Here is a 19,391-nt window from a genome sequence, read left to right as displayed (position 1 = left end):
AAAGTACCTAAAATCCCATTATTTTTAACCCCTGAAGACCACTGAAAAGAAAAAGTTTGTTTGGATTTATGTCATATTCACCTCTTATTGCAAAAAGATTCATGCTGAACGCTGACTTTTCCCTTCCTCCCCTTTTTCTTTAACTGGTAGGAGTCTCTGGGGGAGGCGTTTGGGAGAAGGAAACTCGAGGAGGTTCCCTGCGAGGATCTTGCACCAGATCCCCCCCGTACCAGGGGAAGGATGGCACCAGATTCAAGCGGAGCATCTCGCAGCAGCGCCTGGCTGGAGGAGCCATCCTCGCACCGACACGCTCGTGCCCCTGTCCTGCTCGTGGGAAACCACAGAGGAACCTCGTACCTCCCCCATGGCAAAACCTTCCCCGGTGCCGCGGGGTCATGGCAGCCCCCAAGTGATGGCAGTAAATAGATGTATTTGACCGTTTATGTTCAGAGGGCGAGGTGGCATGGCTGCACGGCTGCACGCACGGGTGTGTTTGCATTTATCCGCAGCCTTGCTCCCGGCTGCCACGGGCAGACCCTCCCCACCGCAGAGGAAAGCCGGGGCCAGGGCTCGCACGTGGCTTCCCACGTGCTCTTTCGGCCCCAGGCTCGTGAGTGTCCAGCACCCCGAGGGCACCCAGTGCCAGGGACACCCGGTTATCCGGCAGTGTCCGCCACGGCAGGGCCGGGGCAGCAGGCAGGGCTGGGTGTCTCCACCACCCGGTCCTGCCGCTGCATCCCGCCACACTGCACGGCCGGCGGCATCACCACCCCTCCGTCCCCAGACGGCGCAGGGCACAGCGGGGCCCCGATGGCCTCATGTACCCAGGCGTGGCCACAGTGGTCTGCTGGGGCTGGGGGAGCTCCCTCAACTTTCGGGGAGCAAGCCCCCGAGCTCAGCTAAGCTGAATGCGCGGTGCTTTCTGCATGTGGAGAACAAGCCCGGGCAAAGTTACGGCCGGTATTTCCAGGCAGGTAGAGCTGAGATGCTCCCTGCTCCCTGGGCTCCGGCGGGGAGGGAGAAAGGGAGAAGATGGAGAGAAGGAGAGCAGAAGTCTCCATCTCCAAGGAAGCCCGAGCGGTGGGAACCTCAGGCTGCCCTCGCAGCTGCCTTGCCTCCTGCTGAGGCTGACGATGGTGGCACAGTTGTGGTGGCACAGGGACATTGCTCAGCCAGGGCGGTGGCAGGGCCCGCATCCCATTGCCCAGTTGCTGCCATCCTACTCGTGTCTGCAGGGAGGATAAAACAGGGGGACCACCCATTTCCCTGCCAAGGGTAGAAAGTGAGGGTGACGAGGCATTGCAGCAAAGCGCTCGCATCCTCTGGCATCTGTTTTTGCTCTTGAAATGCGCCGATGGCCTGGCCTTGCCCCTGCTCCGCCGTGACGGAGCGCAGCGAGTGGCATCTCCCCGGGATGCTTTAAGGTTTCAGAGGGGGCTCAAGATCCCAGCAGCACCCGAACCCCGAGCGGCACCGTGCTCCGCTCAGAGCCCCGACTCCCCAACCCACGTCAGGGCACTGTTTTAGAGCCCAAAGCGACGAATGCAGGAGGAGCAGGGAAGGAGGGGAGAGTGCGGGAGTGAGGTACCGCTGCAGGGCTCGCTCCTTTGATCTGAGGAGCAGACTCTGCCCTTCAGTTTGTTTAATTGTTTCACACTTGCTCTGGAAATAATTTACAACAGGAAGCAGTGGGATAACACCGGGCCTGGCATGGGATGCGATGAGCCCGGGGGCTGGCGGAGAGGTGCCCTGTGATGAGAGACACAGATGACAAGGGTGTCACCTCCTTCCCATTAACCCGTTGCTGACCCTCGCTCCTCTTCCTCTTTCCCAAGCTTTCAGCCAAAGGCCAGCAGCTGGCCCCACGTGTCCCCATATTTGAGACCTGTAAAAAGAGCCATCCGACAGCCTCCAACAGCCACAGCTCAGAGGGGCTCTGAGGGAGTCCCAGGAGCCTGATGGGATTTAGGTGCCCCCGTCCCCGGGGCAGTTAGTACCCCAAATTCTCTGTGCTCCGAGCTTTTGCCCCCAACCTTTGCAGGCACCACAGTGGCAGACACCGGCTGCCGTGGCGTGATGCAGGGGACCGGTGTCGTGGTGAGCCTCGCTGAGCGGGTTGGCCCCCACAACCCTGCAAGGAAGCATCACTTATTAGCACCCTCACACGGGCTGTTTCCAGCAGTGGTGCTCTCTGGGTACCAGGCTCTGCCACGGCACAGCGACAGCTGGGGGCTGGAGCGGGGCTCTGGGGACACGGGGATGAGGGCGCGGGGACCCACAGGCAGCACTGCTCACATGGGGAAGCCTGCGCACATCTGGGGGTTGTCGGGCTGCCTCCCGGGTTTGGCTTCCCTGCTTCTCCTAATTTATTTGTTTATTTGTTGATGCGGCGCATCGAGCTGGCCAGGGCTCTGCTGCGAGTTCATTAGTTCACAGCACAAAACAAAAAACATCCGACCCCAGCTCCACAGGCAGCTGCCTGCACATATGGTGAAGGCGGTAGGAAGTGGCTCGGCGTACCTGCGCGCACCTGCGTCGTGGTGCAGGTCTGAGGGTGAATCCCACCCCGTGCCCCTGAGCGCACCCTGCGCCCAGCTCCCCCGTGACTCCCAGGGGATGCTCAGCCCCAGCCCTGGTCCCCCGTTCCCGTGTGTACCCATGGTTTATGTGCCCAGGGCCCCTGCACGGACACGCTGTGGGTCAGGCTGGGGGCCTGGGTCCGGCTGCGGCCCCCAAGCAGGTGCTGCAGCCCGCAGGGGCTGTGCAGGGGCTGGGGGGGCTGCACTGGGGGGGCTGTGTTGGTTGAGGTTGGTTAAGGGGGCTGCACCGGGGCTGGGAGGGGGCTGCACTGGGGCTGCACTGGGACTATGGGGGGAATTGCACTGGAATTATGCAGGGTGTGCATGGAGGGGGGGCTGCACCAAGGCTGGGGTGGGGGGGCTGGACTGGAGGTGTCTGGGGCTGCACTGGGGATGTCTGGGGGCTGCATTGGGACCATGTGGGGGCTGCATGGAGGTGTCGGGGCTGCGCTGGGGCTGGGAGGGGGCTGCATGGGAGGGCTGCGCTGGAGCTGCACTCGGGATGGGGGGCTGCCCTGCGGGGTGGGGGGGGCTGCATGGGGGGGCTGCACTGTGGGTGTCCGGGGCTGCCCGGGCGGGCTGCACCGGCGGTGTCCAGCGCCTGCATGGCGGGGGCTGCACTGGTGCTGCCCGGGGGGGCTGCGCGGACCCCGCAGCCCCACTCCCGTCCCACGCAGGGACCCTCCGTGGCGGGAAAGGGGGTTCCCAGCGGCGGCCCCCCGGGCTGGGTAGGGAGGAGCGTCCCGTCCCGTCCCGTCCCATCCCGGGCCGCGCCGTGCCGCGCCGTGCCGCGGCGTCCCGCCCCGCGCCGTCCCGCCCCCCCGCCCTCCCGCCCGGCCCGGCCCGGCCCGCCGGGGCTGAGCAGCCGCGGGAGGCGCCGGCGCTCGGAGTCGCTGCGCTCGGCGCTGGGGCGCGGTGTGTCTGGGGCTACCGGCGGGGCAGCGCCTACCGGCACCGGCTCGGCTCGGCTCGGCTCGGCCGAGGCCCAGCGGATCTATGCGGCTGTGAGCGGCGGGAGCAGAGCGGGATGGAGCGGCTCCTGGCGCCCGGGCTCCTGGTGCTCCTGCTGCCCGCCCTGACGCGAGGTGAGGGCCGCCGCGACGGGCCCGGACCGGCCGCCCCAGCGCCCGGCAGGAAGTTTGCCGAGAGCGGGGACGGGCGCGGCGTCTGCCCCGGTCCCGGCCGGGCACCGTGGGGCGCCGGAGCGCGGCGCCTTCGGGGGGGTCCGGGACGCGGGGTCCCCGTGGGAACCGGGACTCGGTGCCGCGGGATGCCTGGGGACCGGGCTCAGCTCCGGCGGGGGGAGCGGCGTCGGAACCGCGGGCGGAGCGGGGCTCGGTGCCCCGGAGGAGGTGGCGGGGGGAACGGCGCTGGGGGCCGCCGGGAGCCGGAGCTCGGTACCGCGGGGTGCCGCGGGCAACTGCGCTCGCTGCCGTCGGGGGCACCGGAGCTCGGTACGGCGGGCGGGCGGGGGCACCGGAGCTCGGTGCGGCGGGCGGCCGGGGGAGCCGGAGCTCGGGACGGGCTCGGCCCGGCGGAGGGGCGCGCAGGGCGGCCGCGCTCCTGCCTGTTGTTCTGCGAGAGCTTTTGACCGTTTTGCAAATTTTTCTCGGTTTCCTGTTTCTTGAAAGTCAGCCGGGTCCCCCCCCGCCCCGAGTCCCCCCCCCGCCCCGGGTTCCCCCCCCTCGGCGCCGGCCCCGGGGCGGGTCCGGGCGCTTCGCCGCAAAGCGCTGGGCGACCGTCGGGGGCGGCCGGTCGGGGCCGGGGAAAAGAGCCCTAAAAGTGGCCGGAGGTGCGGGGCGGAGCGGGGAGCGGCCCGTCCCGGGGTGCCGGGGCCCTGCGATGCTCCCCCCGCCGCCCCGGGGCCAAGCGAGCAGCCTCCTCCGGAGCAGGGGCGTCGTGGGAGGATTTGGGGAAGGGAAAGCAGCGGGGCTGCCTTCACCCTGCTCCGCACCGGGGTAGCCTGGGCTGAGAGCCATGCCTGGCGCCCGGCCCCTCGGAGGCAGAGCTTGCAGAAAGTTTTGCCAGGCCGGAGCGGCCCCCAGCACCCCACTCCATCCCCCGTGGGACGTGCGGGGCTGGGGACAGAGCCCCGAGCGCAGCGGGGTGTCCCCAGGGTACGTGGGGCTCGGCAGCCGTCCCGGGGAGAAGTTTGGTTCTGGCGGTGGCGGTGCGAAGCTGTAGTCGCTCAATGTGAAACTGCTCTGGCTGCACACGCGTGTCGCAGAACCGGTTGCCGTGAAGAGCTAGCGGGGCAGAGAAGGGGAAGAGCGAGCCGGGGTGGAAATTGCAAGCGATTCTGGTACTTTCAGGGAGTTGCTGTGGTAACTGTGCAGAATTTGGCTCTGAGGACCAGACAATGAAACCTTTACTCATAGCAGGTTGTGACGGGCGACTCATTTCGTTACTGAGTTAATGGTAACTAATGGGCCCTCGGGCGGATGGTTTTTCCCAAATGGCATTTGTCACTCAAGAGCCTGATCTGGGGTTTCTCTCTGTAAGTCCTCCCGCTGGAGGAGAAGGCAGAGCCTACCCTTAAGCCCACCCCGAGTTTATTTTTAGGTGAGCCTCTCGGCGCTGGGGCCGTGCGGTCCCTGCCCACCTCCATCACCCTGCGGGTGGGGGCCGCCGGGTGCTGCAGCCCCCCTCTCACCGGGCCGCACGGGGCAGGGCGCTCCGGGGGGCTCGGTGAGCCTGTCCCCACTCCGGGTGATGCTAGGGGATGCAGCCCCCCCTCCCACTGCCACCCGGGACCTGCGCTGTGGCTAACGCTCTCCTTCTGTTTGCAGGTTTACGGTGCATGCAGCTTGCCGAATCCTGCCTCAACGGGGGCAAGTGTGCAACTCTTCTCAACGGGACGGAGGTGTGCCAGTAAGTATGGAGGAGCCAGAGGATTTTCATCTCCCCCGACCAAAGCATTGACATGCATGTTGACTTTGCTTTGAAGGCTCTGGATTTAATAGGGCAAGATGCGTTTTCTTTCCTTGAGTGGCAAGAATAACCTGCTTGTGTAGGAGTCGCCGCGAGTTTGGCAGGATCGGGCTTTGTTCCTAGCTGGGTGGAAAAACATGGGCAAAGGGCCATGTTTTGCTGGTGTTAACATATGCAGACTGCCCTGCTGATGGAGCAGGAGGTAAGGCCGGCCCGCGGCACTCGTTGGACCGTCGGGTGGGGAGGGAGGCTGTCTGTCTTCCAGCTACTCCCTCCTGGCCCCGAAGCGTCGCCTTTCAGTCCCTTGCACCCTGGCCGTTCGTGGTGCGGTGTCCAGTACGTCTCCAATAAACGTTCAAGAGGGATTTCATGGCGTGGCTCTGGCTGCTGGTGCTGCCCCGTTGATGTCCGTGGGTCTGCGGGACATCACCCGGGGCAGGCGGGGGAGCAGGGCCACCTCCTCCCGCAGCCCTGCCAGCGCCGGTGCCAAGCTGCGGTCCAGCCCGGCGTTCCTGGCAGGACCTGGCACCCGGGCAGGAGCTTTCTCCAAGCCGATTGTGGGGAAACGGATGTGTAAAGCGTTGGGACTCTTTGAAGGACCAACCGACCCACCGCAGCGATGGCCGATTCACTCCAGGCTCCCAGGGAACAATAACCAAGAGAAATGAATAAGACTCCAGCTCCCTTTTTAAAACTATTCCATAAAAGAAATGTGAATGGGCAAGGCTCTGTTTTCCGGCCAGATTTCCCCTCTGCCTGTTGAACGTGGCCTGAGCTGAGAGCAGGCGGGGAGACGTTCCCACCCACCCCAAATTTCCAAATAGGAAGTCCTCGGCGGAGGAACCTGAAGGCATTTCCAATCCCAACCTGTTGAATGGCAGTTTCCCTTGACAATGTGTGTTGCTTTTTGCAAATCTGCCTGGGTGCCGTTACTCTGCCCAGTAGCCGGGCACCTCCCACCCCCTTCTCCAAGCTGAGCCCCCCAACCCTTTGGTGCAAATAAATCAGCAAATCAATCAGGCACATGAGCAATTTAATGGACAAAGGCTGGGTCCCTTTGTGAGCCACTAATGAATGCACGCCACTTTTTTTTTGCACAGAAGCCCCTACCAACGCTTGACGCTCTAAATCTTGTTTTCTTTCATTCAAAGAGCGACAGCTGGGATTCGGTCGAAATTCGGCAGCTATTGTTAAGGGAGGCAGATTAATGCTGTGTGACTAATCATGTATGGCTTCCCAGAATGCCCAACCCTCCACCCCCTCCCCAACCTTACACCCCTCCTTTTCCTTGTGGTCATTCTTCCCTTTTTTTCTTAAGTCTCTGCAACTCCTGATTTACATTTCATGTGCAGATGGTGATGGAATCTAATTAGATCTGATGTGTGCGAGCTCTATTTGGAGGAGAAGCCTCCAAAGTAGGCTTGGGGAGGGTTTTTTTTAAGAGAAAAAGTTAACTTTAAAGAACTTTTTCATTGCTAGCTGTGAATAACCGCCTCTCTTGGCTGCAGATGCCGGCATGGCTTCGCGAGTGTGCGCGAGTTATTTTTGCAGGAAACCAAGGTGTGTGCTCTCAGTGTGTTAAAGCACTTGTCCCGTGCAGGGTACGCTCCGTGGACAACGGGAGCAGGTATTAGAGGTACTGCCAGACTGGAGGAGGTGCAATTTTCCAAGGTATCTGATAGCAGCTCGCAAAATCCTGGTTTTTCACTTGTTTGAATATCTCTTTACGAGGAGTTTTGCTTCCAAGCTTCTCAAACAAAGCAGAGCCAAGAACACAGATACCAGACGCAGAAAAGCTTGGCACTGCCCTTTGGCGCCTGCGTGAAATGCACCATTTTGGCTGCTGGCCACATCTCCGCTCGGCCTGGCACTTAACAAAGTTTGGCCATAAAGCCCCATTGTGCTGCCCCCACAAATCCAATTAGAAAGTGGAGTGAAATAAATAGCGTACGAGGGAGACGCTACTCCAGCGGACAAGCGTCCCGGCGTTTGTGGCGGGAGAGAGCTAGTTGGGTTACGTGAAGACGACTCTGATAACACCAAACGCGAGTTATCAGCCCTGTTACGGAAAGGGAATCGCCGGTGTGAGCCGAGGAGCTTTCTCTGCCTTTATTATTTTACAGTGATAGGTTGTAAAACTCCAGGTGCCTTATCTTGCTTGTCCCTTTGCCAGGCAGTCCGGGGCAAGCAGGGCTCTAATTGAATGGAGAGGGCTGAGCATTTGATCAGCTGGAGGGCTCGCAACAGAAGCGGCCTAATTAAGCCGCCTTTGGAGCTGTTTTCCAGCTTGGCAGGGGTAGCCGCGTCTTCGGTGCTGGAAGAGCAGCAGCAGGAGAGTTTCGCGCATCTTGCACGGACCCCAGCTGAAGGTGCGGGGTGTTTCTGTACTTGCACCAGATCTGGAGCTTGAAAAGGTCCAGTCTGCAGACGATGGCTGCTGCGGTATTGCAGCGTGGTTTCACGGCGCTGGGGAGCTGTGGCTTTCCAGAAAAGGCACTTGCCTTTGACTAAGGCATTTTCCCAGACAAAATGAGAAGGTTTTCCAAAAGGTCGTTTTGACTTCTAGTGATAGCTCCTAATTAGACTGTTGGATAACCATAGTTTTGACTGGCATCCCTGCAAATGAGCGGGGCTGATTTTAGATTGCTGTGCCATGTGACGCTTATTCCCAGGACCTCCCTTGCTCCGCTAGTTAAAAGCAGATGGCATGAAAGAGGGCTGAGTTTCAAACCCCGTTCCACCAGCCTTTCACCATTAAAGTCAGAGGAGCTGTGTCTGGGTTGTCATACTCTTGCCCAGAGAAGCCAGAGGGACTGCAAAGGAAAAGAATAAGTTAAATTAATCACTAGGCTTGAGCTGAAAAGGGGGAAAAGTCAGTTTGCTAAAGTACTTCCTCTGTTTATGAATCAGTGCGGTGTTGTAGTTCAGCCGGGGCAATGGCTCCTGAGCTGGTGCCCGTTGCCACCACCAGCTTCCACGGGCAGCAGGCCAGAAACCTTGGGAGAAACATTCAGAGGGGGACCATCGCGGGAAGAGATGATTATTTTAGCTCAAAACTCTTTCAGGAGACAACCAGGAAGACAGGAGTGATCTGAGCCCTGCAGCTCTCCGTGCCCTTCAAGTTATTCAACTGCTCAGTTATTGTTATCTCATTGCAAAGGGCGGAAGTTTCCTTCTGGTTTGGTTTTTCTCATGTGCTTTAACCCAACGTTATTTCCATGAAATAATAACAAAGAAAAAATGCAGTCTCCGTGCTGGAGAGGAAGAGGGTGGAGTGTTGAACAATCAACCAGAGGAAGCTCTTAAAGAAGTAGATGAGCGGTGATTCAGCCATGTTGAGAACTCTTGATGGCTCTTTCGAGTCTGAGCTCATTCTCGGAAAGAACAAGGTGGAAATGGGTAAGAGGGTAGATTAAAAATACAAAAGTGTCACCTGTTGCAGATTCCAGTGGAAGAGAAACTTAGCTGAGAAGCCCAGCTGGTGGGGTCCCTGGGACAGCAGTGGGATTTTTTAGCTCTTTTCTAGAAGAATCTCTGTTTACGTCTCTCCTCTCTGCAAGGCGTCTTGATGGTTATCAGTTGGCTTAGGTGGTCCCACTGACTCCTGCTAACTTGCACTGGGATTTTATTGGTTGGGCTGAGGTTTTTTGCTTGATTGTTCTCACGGCTTGGTACTTGTGATGGCCAGAGGGTTGTACTACATTTGGGCAGGGGCCAGCATGGGCCCTGCTCAGGAGGAGGTATCTCGCTAGGTCCCTCAGCAGTACCTGTGGCACGGAGATGAGCAGGAGAGGTGGGGTGATGCCTGCTGAGATGAAGTTGCTCAGGGGCTCCCCAGGATCCAGAGGGGATGAGGTATTTGCAGTGGCCATCACCACCTGAGATCAGAGGGGCTATTCCCTGCCAGGTACTTGCAGCTGTTAAATGTGTGATCCCGCGGTGTGGTGCCGTGCACGGGGCTCTGCTCCGTGGTCAGCTTCTGGAGGTGGCTTGCTTCGTCATACAGGGTACGTTTTATTCCACCGAAATCCTGACTTGCTGTCTTCCTACCTGCTGGAAGCCACGATCCATCCATTTGTTCCAGCTGGTACTACATACCCTGGTCTCACCTCCAAGGCTGTTACGGTTTATTGTATATAGCATGAGGGAACATGCTTGGTCATTGCAAGGCCAAGCTATTCACCAATTAAGGGCTTGGATAACATCATCAGCAGGCAGTTAGCAAGTTTTAAAATAACATTGTTTGGAAATTAACCTGCTCTTTCCAGGCCTGGAGGTGTGCTGACCCTCATTTTGCTCGTGTTGGTAGGTGTCCCGAATGGTAACAGTGTGCGTACATGAGTGGAATGTGAAATTTATAGAGCATCAGTGTGTTTAACGAGAGAGTAGCCTCGGGGTGCAGTTACTGAGAGCTGGTAAGCTCTGGATCTGGATGGAGGCTTCTCTGTGGTTAACGTGTCGCCAAACTCCAGTTGAAGGTTTTAGACCGTGTATTGGGGCTGTGGCGTGGAAGAGCCTCTGGGATACAACTTAAACCCCCCTGGGAAAGCAGACCTGCAGTGGGGTCTCGGTTGAGTCCTGCCTCCATCTCACGGACCAAAAAGGTGGTCGGGGTCTGTCTGCTTCACTGCAGGTACGTGGCTTTGTGTCCAGCCGGCTCCTGCTGCCGCCCAGGATGGGGCAGCACCACAGGGCACTTGGGCTGCTCGCTTACTGCTCCCCAGGCTGGTCTTGGGCTGACCTCCTGCAGCCGTTCACTTTGGGGGCCAGAGTTAGAAAGACCATCGGGCCCGAGAGGTGAAGGTTTGGGGTGATTCCAGATGCTTTCTGAATGGTCCTTTCATCTCATTGCACGCCCTTGGCACACAGCGCCGAGCCCCAGTGCCTGGAAGTGGCTGTGCCAAAATCCTGCAGGTCCCTGACATTGCCATGCTGCGTGGTGCCCTCAAGAGCCTGGATTTGCTGCAGGGAAGAGGCATCCCAGCTTCCTCAGTCCATCCGTCCACAGAAGGGCTCCATCCTGCGGTGCTGGGCTCCTTGGGGCTGGCCTCGACAGGTATCGGCAGCGGCGGGTCGGTGTTACTGCCATCCAAGGACTGCCGGCAACGGGCGTTGTGTTGGGCGCTCACCAGCCCAGTGCTGTGCTCATGCTTTGGTCTGGGGTAGAACTGCAGCAGCTCGCATCGGCCAAAGATCTGGAATGAGCAGGAGAAATGCTACTCGGGTGTTGAGTGGGGCATTGCAGTTCTGGTTCTTGGGTGTCTGAGCTTGGAGGCATCCAGGAGCAGGAGCAGAGACGCATGAGGGTCAGGGCCCTGCTTTGGCACCGCCGATGGCAGCAGGGTCTGATCAGGGTTGCAGAGCGGGGGCTCTGAAGGGCTGAGGAAGCCCCAGTTGGACTTAATAGCACAACTTTCTTTGCACATCTATCACGTGTGATGTTGGGAAGTCTTTGCAGCACTCCACTAGGTCTTAATGACACCGGACCATGGCAGCTCCCATCTGCCTGCTTGGAGAGCCCCAGGACAGTTAGAGATGCCCACCTGGGGACACCCCAGTCTTTACTTTGACATCTGAGTCTTGCTGAGAGCCGAGCTGCTTCCAGCTGGCCATCTGGCTGAGCTGTGATGGTGCCCGTTCAGACTTGTGTGCCCTCGTCGGGACTCTGCCTTCCTCTGTGCACGGCAGCGCCTGGACCCGTTGCATCGCCTCCATCTACAGCTCTAGCGCGTGTCTGGCGGGTCGGGTCACCTCGTCTCACCTCCCCGTGTTGGTGAGTGCCCCACGGGCAGGGGTCTGTGGAATGGGACAGTGTCAGGGTTTCCACATACATCAAGTGAGGTCTGCTTGGTGCCTCAGTTTCCCTCCACGTGCCGTTGCTTATCTGAACATCAAAACCTGTCTTGGTGTGAGATGGAGCAGCACGACCTGCCAGGCACGTCCCGGCTCATGGAGGTGAATTAGGCGATGGAGGTGCCTGTTGGCAAATGCAGTGCTCGGTGTGAGAGATGCAGGATCAGGACCACGACTAAAGCCCGTCCTGTGGGGAGCCCTGCCCCAGGATGGAGCAGCATCCTGCCCACCGCCCCACGCGCAGCGGGGTTCCTGCCCTGCTCGCGGCCGGTGAAGCCCCACGTCTGTCTGCAGAGAGCTGTTGGGAGCCTGTGAGCGGTGTGTGCTGGGTGTGCTTCCCTCGCACAGCAGTAATTAATGTCTACCTCAAGCTCTCACCTGTCACGTCTTCCCCTTCCCCCACAGCAGTCTGGAGTTAATATTGGAAAAGTCAGTTAAACAGTTAATGTTTAGGCCCTGGTTATTAGGCTCTTGCACATTTCCAGCAAAGGGGAGCGGAGTTGCATTTTAATGGGAAACTTTCACGCTCAGTCAAGTTGCAAAAATTTATTTGTGCAGGAGTCATTTTCTTTTAACAAGTTTTCACCCTAATTCCCTTCCCCAAAATCTGAATTTAATGGTATTTATATGGGAAATGGATTTATTAAGTTTTAATGATGCTATAACGTTGCCCTTATTTAATAGAAGGGGCACCCTGCAGGCAAGCGGCCTTGTGGTGGTGGGCTGGGAGGGCTGGGTGCCGGGAGGAGCACCGACGGGCTGGGGAGCCTGTTGCTTTGGGCTCGATCTAAAGTCAGTGTAGCTGAGAGCAGCGGTGCCAGGCTTTGCTTGGACCTCCAGGGCTGTGCAGGATCGGTCCCGGGCTGGGGCTGCAGGGCTGAGCCTTGCCTCCTGCTGCCGATTCCTCCTCATCCTCCTCTGTGGCTCCTGGCGTGATGTGACGCTACCTGTGTCCACCACAACTGTCCCCAAGAGCAGCAACGAAAGGAGCCTTTGGCACTGGGGCTCTTCACTTTGTCAGCTGCTCTGTCCCATGTCCCCTTGCTGAGAGAGCCGGCATCAGCGGGGCGATGGGGACCCCAAGGACCATACGCTCCCCGTGGGCATCGCTGCCTGGGGGGCTGAGTGTTTGTGAGCGTGGAGTGGTTTATTTTAAGATGGAAATTATCTGCTGTCGATGAGCAGTGGTGGAGGAGAGCGTGTCCCCAGCGCTCCTGCCCCACCGATGCATCCTTGCACAGGGGGATCAGAAAAAGACCCTCCCAAAGGCACTCACGGCCGGTGAACCCGTGGAATAGCTCCTCTCGGGGCAGGGGGAGGAATGTGGCTGTCGACAGCGGGATGTGAAGCACCACTGGTTTACGCCCGCTGCTGTCGGCGGCCGGAGCCCCATGTACCGGCTTCGGGGCGGGCTGGGAGAGTGACCCAGGGGGGAGCTGCCCGGGAGGAGGGGGGGCCTCTCCCCGGCCCCCAGCCCCTATTAAAATGTTAGACACAGACCTCCAAGTCAAAAGGCAGGGCGACAGACGGCCCTTTCACAGGGCCTGCTGCTCCCCACAAAAGGGGGGTTTCCAGGGGAGGGGGGCAGGAATGCGGGCTGCGGCCGGAGGGCAGAGCCGCCACCATTGTCCCCGCTCCCTCGGCGAGGGCGTCATGTTGACACAGGGATTTCTGCCGGCAAAAGGTGTCGGAGGCAGAGTCTTCCCTCCCTTGCCGTTTCCTTGGTTAAACTCGGCAGCGACAGAAATCCCAGGATACAGATCCCGGGAGCAGATACCCGTCTGCTCTGAGGTGCTTTATGTCCCTCGGGCCATGGTTTCCAAAGAAGCAATGTTTTTGTTGCTAATAACTATTTTTGGGAGCTTTGCTTTGCTTGCAAAAAGAAACCAGCAGCTTCATGGCTGTGAGGTTGGGGGCAGATGGATCCATCGCTGTCCGGCCGTTGGCATCTTTGCCCACTCACCGTCTCACCAAAACAGCCCTGGCACGAATTGCTCTGGCTTTTGGTAGGGTTTGTGCCGCAGGGGCACCCATGTGCTCTGCAAAACCCCCCTCTCCTCCTGTTTATAAATATCGGAGCTAAATATAGCTTGTTTAAACTCTTGGTGGCTGTTCAGATCCTAATCTCAGGTTTTATGTTCAGGATTAGAAGAGTGGGATGGTGGGGTCACGCGTGTCCCGGGTGGGAATTTTCCATATTTGGCTCTTGGGCAGCACGATGTTTAGCCAAAACTTGGTTTGGGGGGGGGGGGGGGGGGGGGGGAAAGAGTTCATCATCGCTTAGTGAGATGGTGACACCAGCACTGCGTGCGTGCCAGAGCTCCCGGGAGCAAGGCAACGTGAATTTGCCCTGCACGGGCAGCAAGTGTGGGCAGCGCTGTGTCCAGAGCGGGTGAAAACGGGCATTTACCCCCAAAGGGATGGAGAAGGGAGGGTGGCCTCAGGCACCAGCAGCGCTGCATTGGCGGGTGGCCTGGGGAGGTGGAAATTCCTCATTTCCCCCAAATTCCGACTTTTCCTTCTGCTGCCTTAAAGAATAAAACATTTTTAAAGGGAAAATGTTTACAAATGAAAAATCAAAACAGGGCGCAGTTGCAGTGGGTGCTCTGGAATGGTACAGGTGCTGGGCCGCAGCGCGGATGGAAAGAGCCGTGTCTAAGAGGCACCCCGGTCACCGGTGTGGGCGCTTGCTTGAGGACCTGCCCCAGGACGCTCGCCCCTGCCCCACGGGTGGGCAGCGGGACCATTTGCTGGCCTCAGCCCAGGTTGTCTTCCCTGGGGATCCTCCACTGGAAGCACATCCTTCACGGTCGCCCCATAGATAGGCTCCTCCATGAGAAGGAGCAGGGACCGGGATGAGCAGGGAGAGCGGAGCTCAGCGCCGGGCAGCCCGCTCCCGCAAACAATGGGGCTGTGCGGATTTACATCGGCAGAGGATATAAAAAACATCAACTGGGGAAAAAAAAAAATTCATCGCAGCCATTGTTGAGGGTGGGAATGAGGCGAGTTTTGTCTTGGTCTCTTCCTTCGACATCTTTCATGTTTATTGTGAATGAAGCTCCATTGAAAGGCAGCTCCTTCCCAGGTAGCCGGTTACCACCCTGTGAATTGCCTGGCCACTTTGCTTAGTAATGGGATTATATTGTTTTTCATTACAATGGGAACTTTGATTCCCAAACTGTCCTGACTAATGTCTGCTTAAGAAACAAAACCATTTTTTTTCCCCTCTCCCCTTCATGCTGGTAGGAGGAACAGGGCTCTAGCATGTTTTTCCCCACTCCCATCCATAAGTATATCCAGCTTTGGGAATTCCTTTAGTTTCTCTCCAGATGAAAGTCTGGGTCTTAAAATCTCAATTAGATGGCTTGGGCTAGGTCAAAAATGAAATGGAACGAAAAAAACACATCAAAGACTTCGGATTGCAGTTTGCTTTTTTTAATTAAACAAGACTGGAGATCTGCTCTTGCTTTATTAACCTGATGTCACTCGAAGTAACCTGCTGCTTTGCCAACCACCCTCTCTGTGTGAAACTCTGGGTTTTTTCCCAGGCTGGTGTCCCAGAGTGTTTAATAAAGCAGGGCCTGGATGGGACTTCATAAAAAACCACTGGTTTGGTCTAGTGCTGGTTTTTGGTGCTGGGAGCTGCGTCGCGGCTGACGGAGGTGTTTGTGGGGCCATGCCGGCGCCGGTATAGCGCGACGGGGCCAGCGGGAACTTTGGGGTGCATCGCCCGGCCAGGGTGCCCCACGTGGGTGAGGGGGAGCTGGGCAGCTCTGCCTTGGCTCTCCTGGGAGCCGTGGCGAAGCCTTTGGTTTCTTAACGGACGCGTGTGCCAGAAACCACAGAGCAAAGCTGCAGGTGAGGCGCGGTAAGCCCGGCCGTGCCTGCTGCTGGGAGGGGGCTCAAGTGGCCCCTGCCAGCCCCGGGCTGCCAGGGCAGGAGGGAGCATCCACGGCCGCACGTGCCCCAGGGATGTCAGGGCAGTGTCCAAAATTGTTCCTCGTCTCCCTGTACCCATCTTCTTTCTGCTGGCTCCAGGGGTGCCGTGCCACCCCGAGCAGGGTGGGATGCCAGGGCAGGAGATGGGAGCGGAGCACAGGGTGCTGAGCTCTGCTTTCCCAGCGGGACCGTTTTCCAGGCCTGTCTGCCTTCCACTGGCTCTGGAGCGTGCTCCCGTGCTTGGCGGGGTGTTCCCAAGGCAGGCTGATGCCGCTGGGAAGCCATCCCATAGACAGTCATCCTCAGCTGCGGTCCCCGATGATGCTTCGTGCAGGAATGCGGGAGGGATTTGTGGGGAGGCAATGAAATAAGAATAAATGGACTAAGATGGAATGGGAAGATGCAATGAGAAGCAGGTCTCTTCTCTCAGTGACACAGAGACATATCCCCGAGCACCAGCCCTTTCTCTGGTTGGACTGGAGCTGGGGGAGATCAGGGTCTGGCACGGAGCAAACGTGTCTTAGGGGGAAGGGTGTAACTTCAGGAGAAAGCTGGGGTGTTGCTTCCAGGCTGTGCCAGACGGGAAGCCACTGGCACAACTGGAAAAGTGACTCTTGTGCGTGGATGCCTGATGGAAAGCAAGCTTAACGCCCAGGGTCTGCAGCTGCTGGGCTTGCACAGGGGAAGGTGTGAAAGCAGGCAGTTGTGGTTCCCGCTCGTAAGCCCAAAGATGACGGTTACCCCAAGAGGTGTGGGGACGATGGGGTAGGGTCGTGTCACCGCTCTGCGGTGGGGAGCAGCGTGCAGTGGCTGTGGTCCTGTGTGCAGCTAAGGGAGACTCTCCTGATGGTTATTTCTCCTTCCCTCAGCTGTTGCCAGCAAACACGTGAAACCCGAGTGTCCTGCTCACGTTTGGCCACTTCACTCCACGGGGTCCGGATTGCATTGGCACGGGCGCCCGTTCGGTCATGCAGCGTGTTTGCTGGTGCAAAGGGCTGTGCGGGTATGATGGTCCCTCAGTGCGGACCCTCTGCACCACGCAAGGTCACGGTCGTGGTTTCTGAACTGGGGTGGCTCTGCCGGGGACTCTGGGGTGCAGGGAGGGCGGCTCGGCTGGGATGGTTGCTCCGGGCCCTGGGTACCGCGGAGCAGAGAGCAGCATCCCCCCCAGCCCAGCCTGCATCTTAGGGATGGGTGTCGGGGTGCGGCTGCTGCCCCCAGTGGGGGACACCCTGCACCCAGCGCCTGGGTTCGCTGCTGTCCCAGAGGCAGCAGGGACTCTCCTGGCCCTGTTAGTCTCAAGTACCCCCAAAACGGGGCTTGAGTAAAGACCCGAGCCTCCCCTCCTTGGCTTTCCCACGGTGCTCGTACCTTGGGGAAAACAACCGCGGCCGTTGATGCTTCCAGCAGATGAGGGTGAGGAAGAGGTTATGTGATAGCAGCGCAGATAAGAGGCAGCCTGGATGCAGGGCCAGGGTCCGGGATGGGGCTCCCCACCAGCCCCCCGTCCCCTCCTGCGGACTGGGGCTGCCACCTGGACCTGCTCTCCCATGGGATGGGGGACAGCCCCTGCGTGTCCAGTGGCTGCGCTCCAGCTTACACCTGGTTTTCATTTTGCTTGTTGGTTTGTTTTGTGCGTTTTAAGCCCGAGGTGGGTTTTACCTCCAGCCCTGCCATGGTCTCGGCCCTTGGGAGGATGCCCTGGGGCCAGGCAGGAGAGCAGTGGGTGGTGTGAGCGCGGCCGTTCTCAACTGTGGGGTGATGCAGGCTGAGCCTCTGCTGAGCCCCCGCACCCAGGGCATCCCCCATGCACCCAGCCTCTCTGGAACACCCCCCGGGCCCCAGGCTGCACTTGTGCAGGGCTGACACATCCCAAATTTGAACAAAGCGCCCGTGCCACCATGCGGGAGCCGTGCCGGGGCGGGGTGGGCTGCGAGAGTGCCTGGGTGTCATCTGTGCTGGCCGTGGCAGATGGCAGCTTAGCGCAGAAAGGAAAACATTAGTCTTGGGTCAGAGGTCGCAGAAACATCTGCCTCAGGATGCTTTCAGTGCCCGCATTGCTGCGGAGGGACAAAACCTGTTGCTGGTGGGTTGGAGGAAAACCCTTGCGCGCTGCAAGCAGGGAGGGAGCGAACAAAGGGCCGGCGGCGCGCGCGGAGCCGCACGCATGGAGCACCCGGCGTGGGGGCCGCGGGCTGGCGGGGGCCGGGACGGGCACCCCAAGTCTGCCAGCACTGCTCGCGGGGCGAGGGGGTGCTGGAAGCCGCAGCGCCTGGGCAAGCACGTGTGTAATGCAAAGCTGGGGCAGCGGCGTGGCAGCAGAGCTTGTTGGCTCTCTGATATTTTTGCGGCTCATTCATGCTTTTGATTATGTGATCTGCCGATCTTTTCTGGAGCCTTGCTGAAATAACTGCAGTGTTGGGCTGTCGTTTGTAACTTGTTAAGGATGTACAGCAGACATAACAAATGCACGTGCCCACACTGAGCAGATCCAGATTTGGCCTGGGCTCGGCGCTGGGAGCGGGGTGGGAATTCGGGGCCGCTGTTCCCGTTCCCAGGCCATCCCCCGGGACTCGCTGTCTGACCTTGGACAAGGCCTTCTCCATCACCCTTCACATCACCCGTGAATCGTGCCGGAGATTTATGGGTTGGGAGCGCGGTGCATTATTAATTGCGCCTCCCCCCTCGCAGCAGTTTGTGCTCTGGGCGCGGGTGCTTGCTCGGGGCCGGCGTGGAGGGGGAAGATGCGTTGCAGCCCAGTGTCATGGGAATCCAGCCCCCAGCCTCTGCCTGGCCCCCAAAACAAAAAGCCACTGGGATGGACAGCATCCCCAGAGCTTGGGGGGGTGTAAATCGGTGTGTTGGCACCTCCAAGGAGCACATGCAGCATCCCCATCTGCAGGGATGGGGACCAGCTGCTGCATCGCTGTCCCCTGTCCTGCCTGGTGCCTCGGTGACAGCCCCAGTCCCTTGGTTAGGTCACGTAGAAAACATCTTAGAAGTGAAGAGTTGTGAGACTGTCCGCTCTGACTTGCTCCTGGTGCCAGCACAGTGCTGGGAGAGGGAGCATCGTGCGTTGGAGCAGGGCTCGGCCATCACCAGGGTCGGGATGCCGTCACCCAGTGGGGTGGGTCGCGGCTGGGAGCGTTTGATGCCTATTCAGCAGGTTAATGAGTCAACGGAAACGTTTCTCAGCTGCGTGCCCAGGGGAGGGAGAGACACCGGTATTTTTAGCCGTTCCTGCCTGGGTCGGGAACGGGGTGTGCGTCACACGTGAGGCTGGGAGCATGGCTGCGCTGGCCTCTCCGGGGATTTCATGGAGGCTCCTCAGGACCCCGGGGAGCTTGGCCGCCTTTCCCTGCCTCAGAGCTGGTTTCTAATGGCCCTTCTGAGATGTTTTGATCCTGGAGCACCCGCCCTGTCCTCTGCCAACACATATATCTATAATTAAAGCATAGCTTTAATGTCTCTTATGCTAATTTCCATAAGCTGCTTGGGGTTTGGTTTGGGTAGCCCTTGCTTGGGAAATGCCAAAGGAAAAACCACAGGGTGATCTTCACCTGGCTGAGCCTGCGGGGACGTCGCATCCTCCATGTCTGCTCAGCTGGGAGCCCTGACGCCACCACCTGCCGGTATGTTTCTTACAGAAAATTAAGCTTAGCTTTCTGGGCTGAACTTTAGGAGAGGTTTTTAGCCCCTGGAGAAGTAGGTGGACGCATGATGTGGTTGCAGCACGGCTGGGAGCTGAGCCTGGCTCTGCTGAATCCAGTCTTTCCAGACCTGGGTGAGCTGAAAAATAACTACGTCTTGGGCTGGCCTTATTCTTCACCTGGTTTTTGATCTCTTGCTTTGCATGCGAGGCTTGTCTCCAGGCTTTCCTCTGCAGCCGGGACTCTCTAAAGCCATTGCGGTTGTTGGGCTTTGAAATGCAGCTCCAGAGTCTCCGGCTGTGAGTGAGCTCCAGGACCCACATGGGGAGGAAACAGTGAGATTCATCCCGTGGCTTCGGTCCGCAGCCATGCTCTTCCCTGCCTCGTCTCAGACTTGCTGTTGCAAACGTGGGCAGGAATAGCGTCGTTTCTGTGCAGA

At 58.9% G+C, this 19,391-nt stretch overlaps 1 protein-coding gene across 2 annotated transcripts in view; it reads left to right on the top strand.

Annotated features, from left to right (window-relative positions):
* Positions 1 to 3,468: 3,468 nt before the first annotated feature.
* Positions 3,469 to 19,391, top strand: part of NOTCH1 (notch receptor 1) — a 44,660-nt gene continuing 28,737 nt past the window's right edge. For both annotated transcript variants that reach the window (XM_082327649.1, XM_082327648.1), the window contains exons 1-2: positions 3,469 to 3,664; positions 5,369 to 5,450. In XM_082327649.1, coding sequence (XP_082183775.1) covers positions 3,607 to 3,664; positions 5,369 to 5,450 — 140 coding nt within the window. In that variant the 5' untranslated portion in view covers positions 3,469 to 3,606. The remainder of the gene's footprint in view (positions 3,665 to 5,368; positions 5,451 to 19,391) is intronic.

The sequence above is a fragment of the Platalea leucorodia genome (assembly GCF_965183815.1).
Source record: "Platalea leucorodia genome assembly, chromosome: 15".
Taxonomy (NCBI): Eukaryota; Metazoa; Chordata; class Aves; order Pelecaniformes; family Threskiornithidae; genus Platalea; species Platalea leucorodia.
This window is presented reverse-complemented; position numbering and strand designations above follow the sequence as displayed.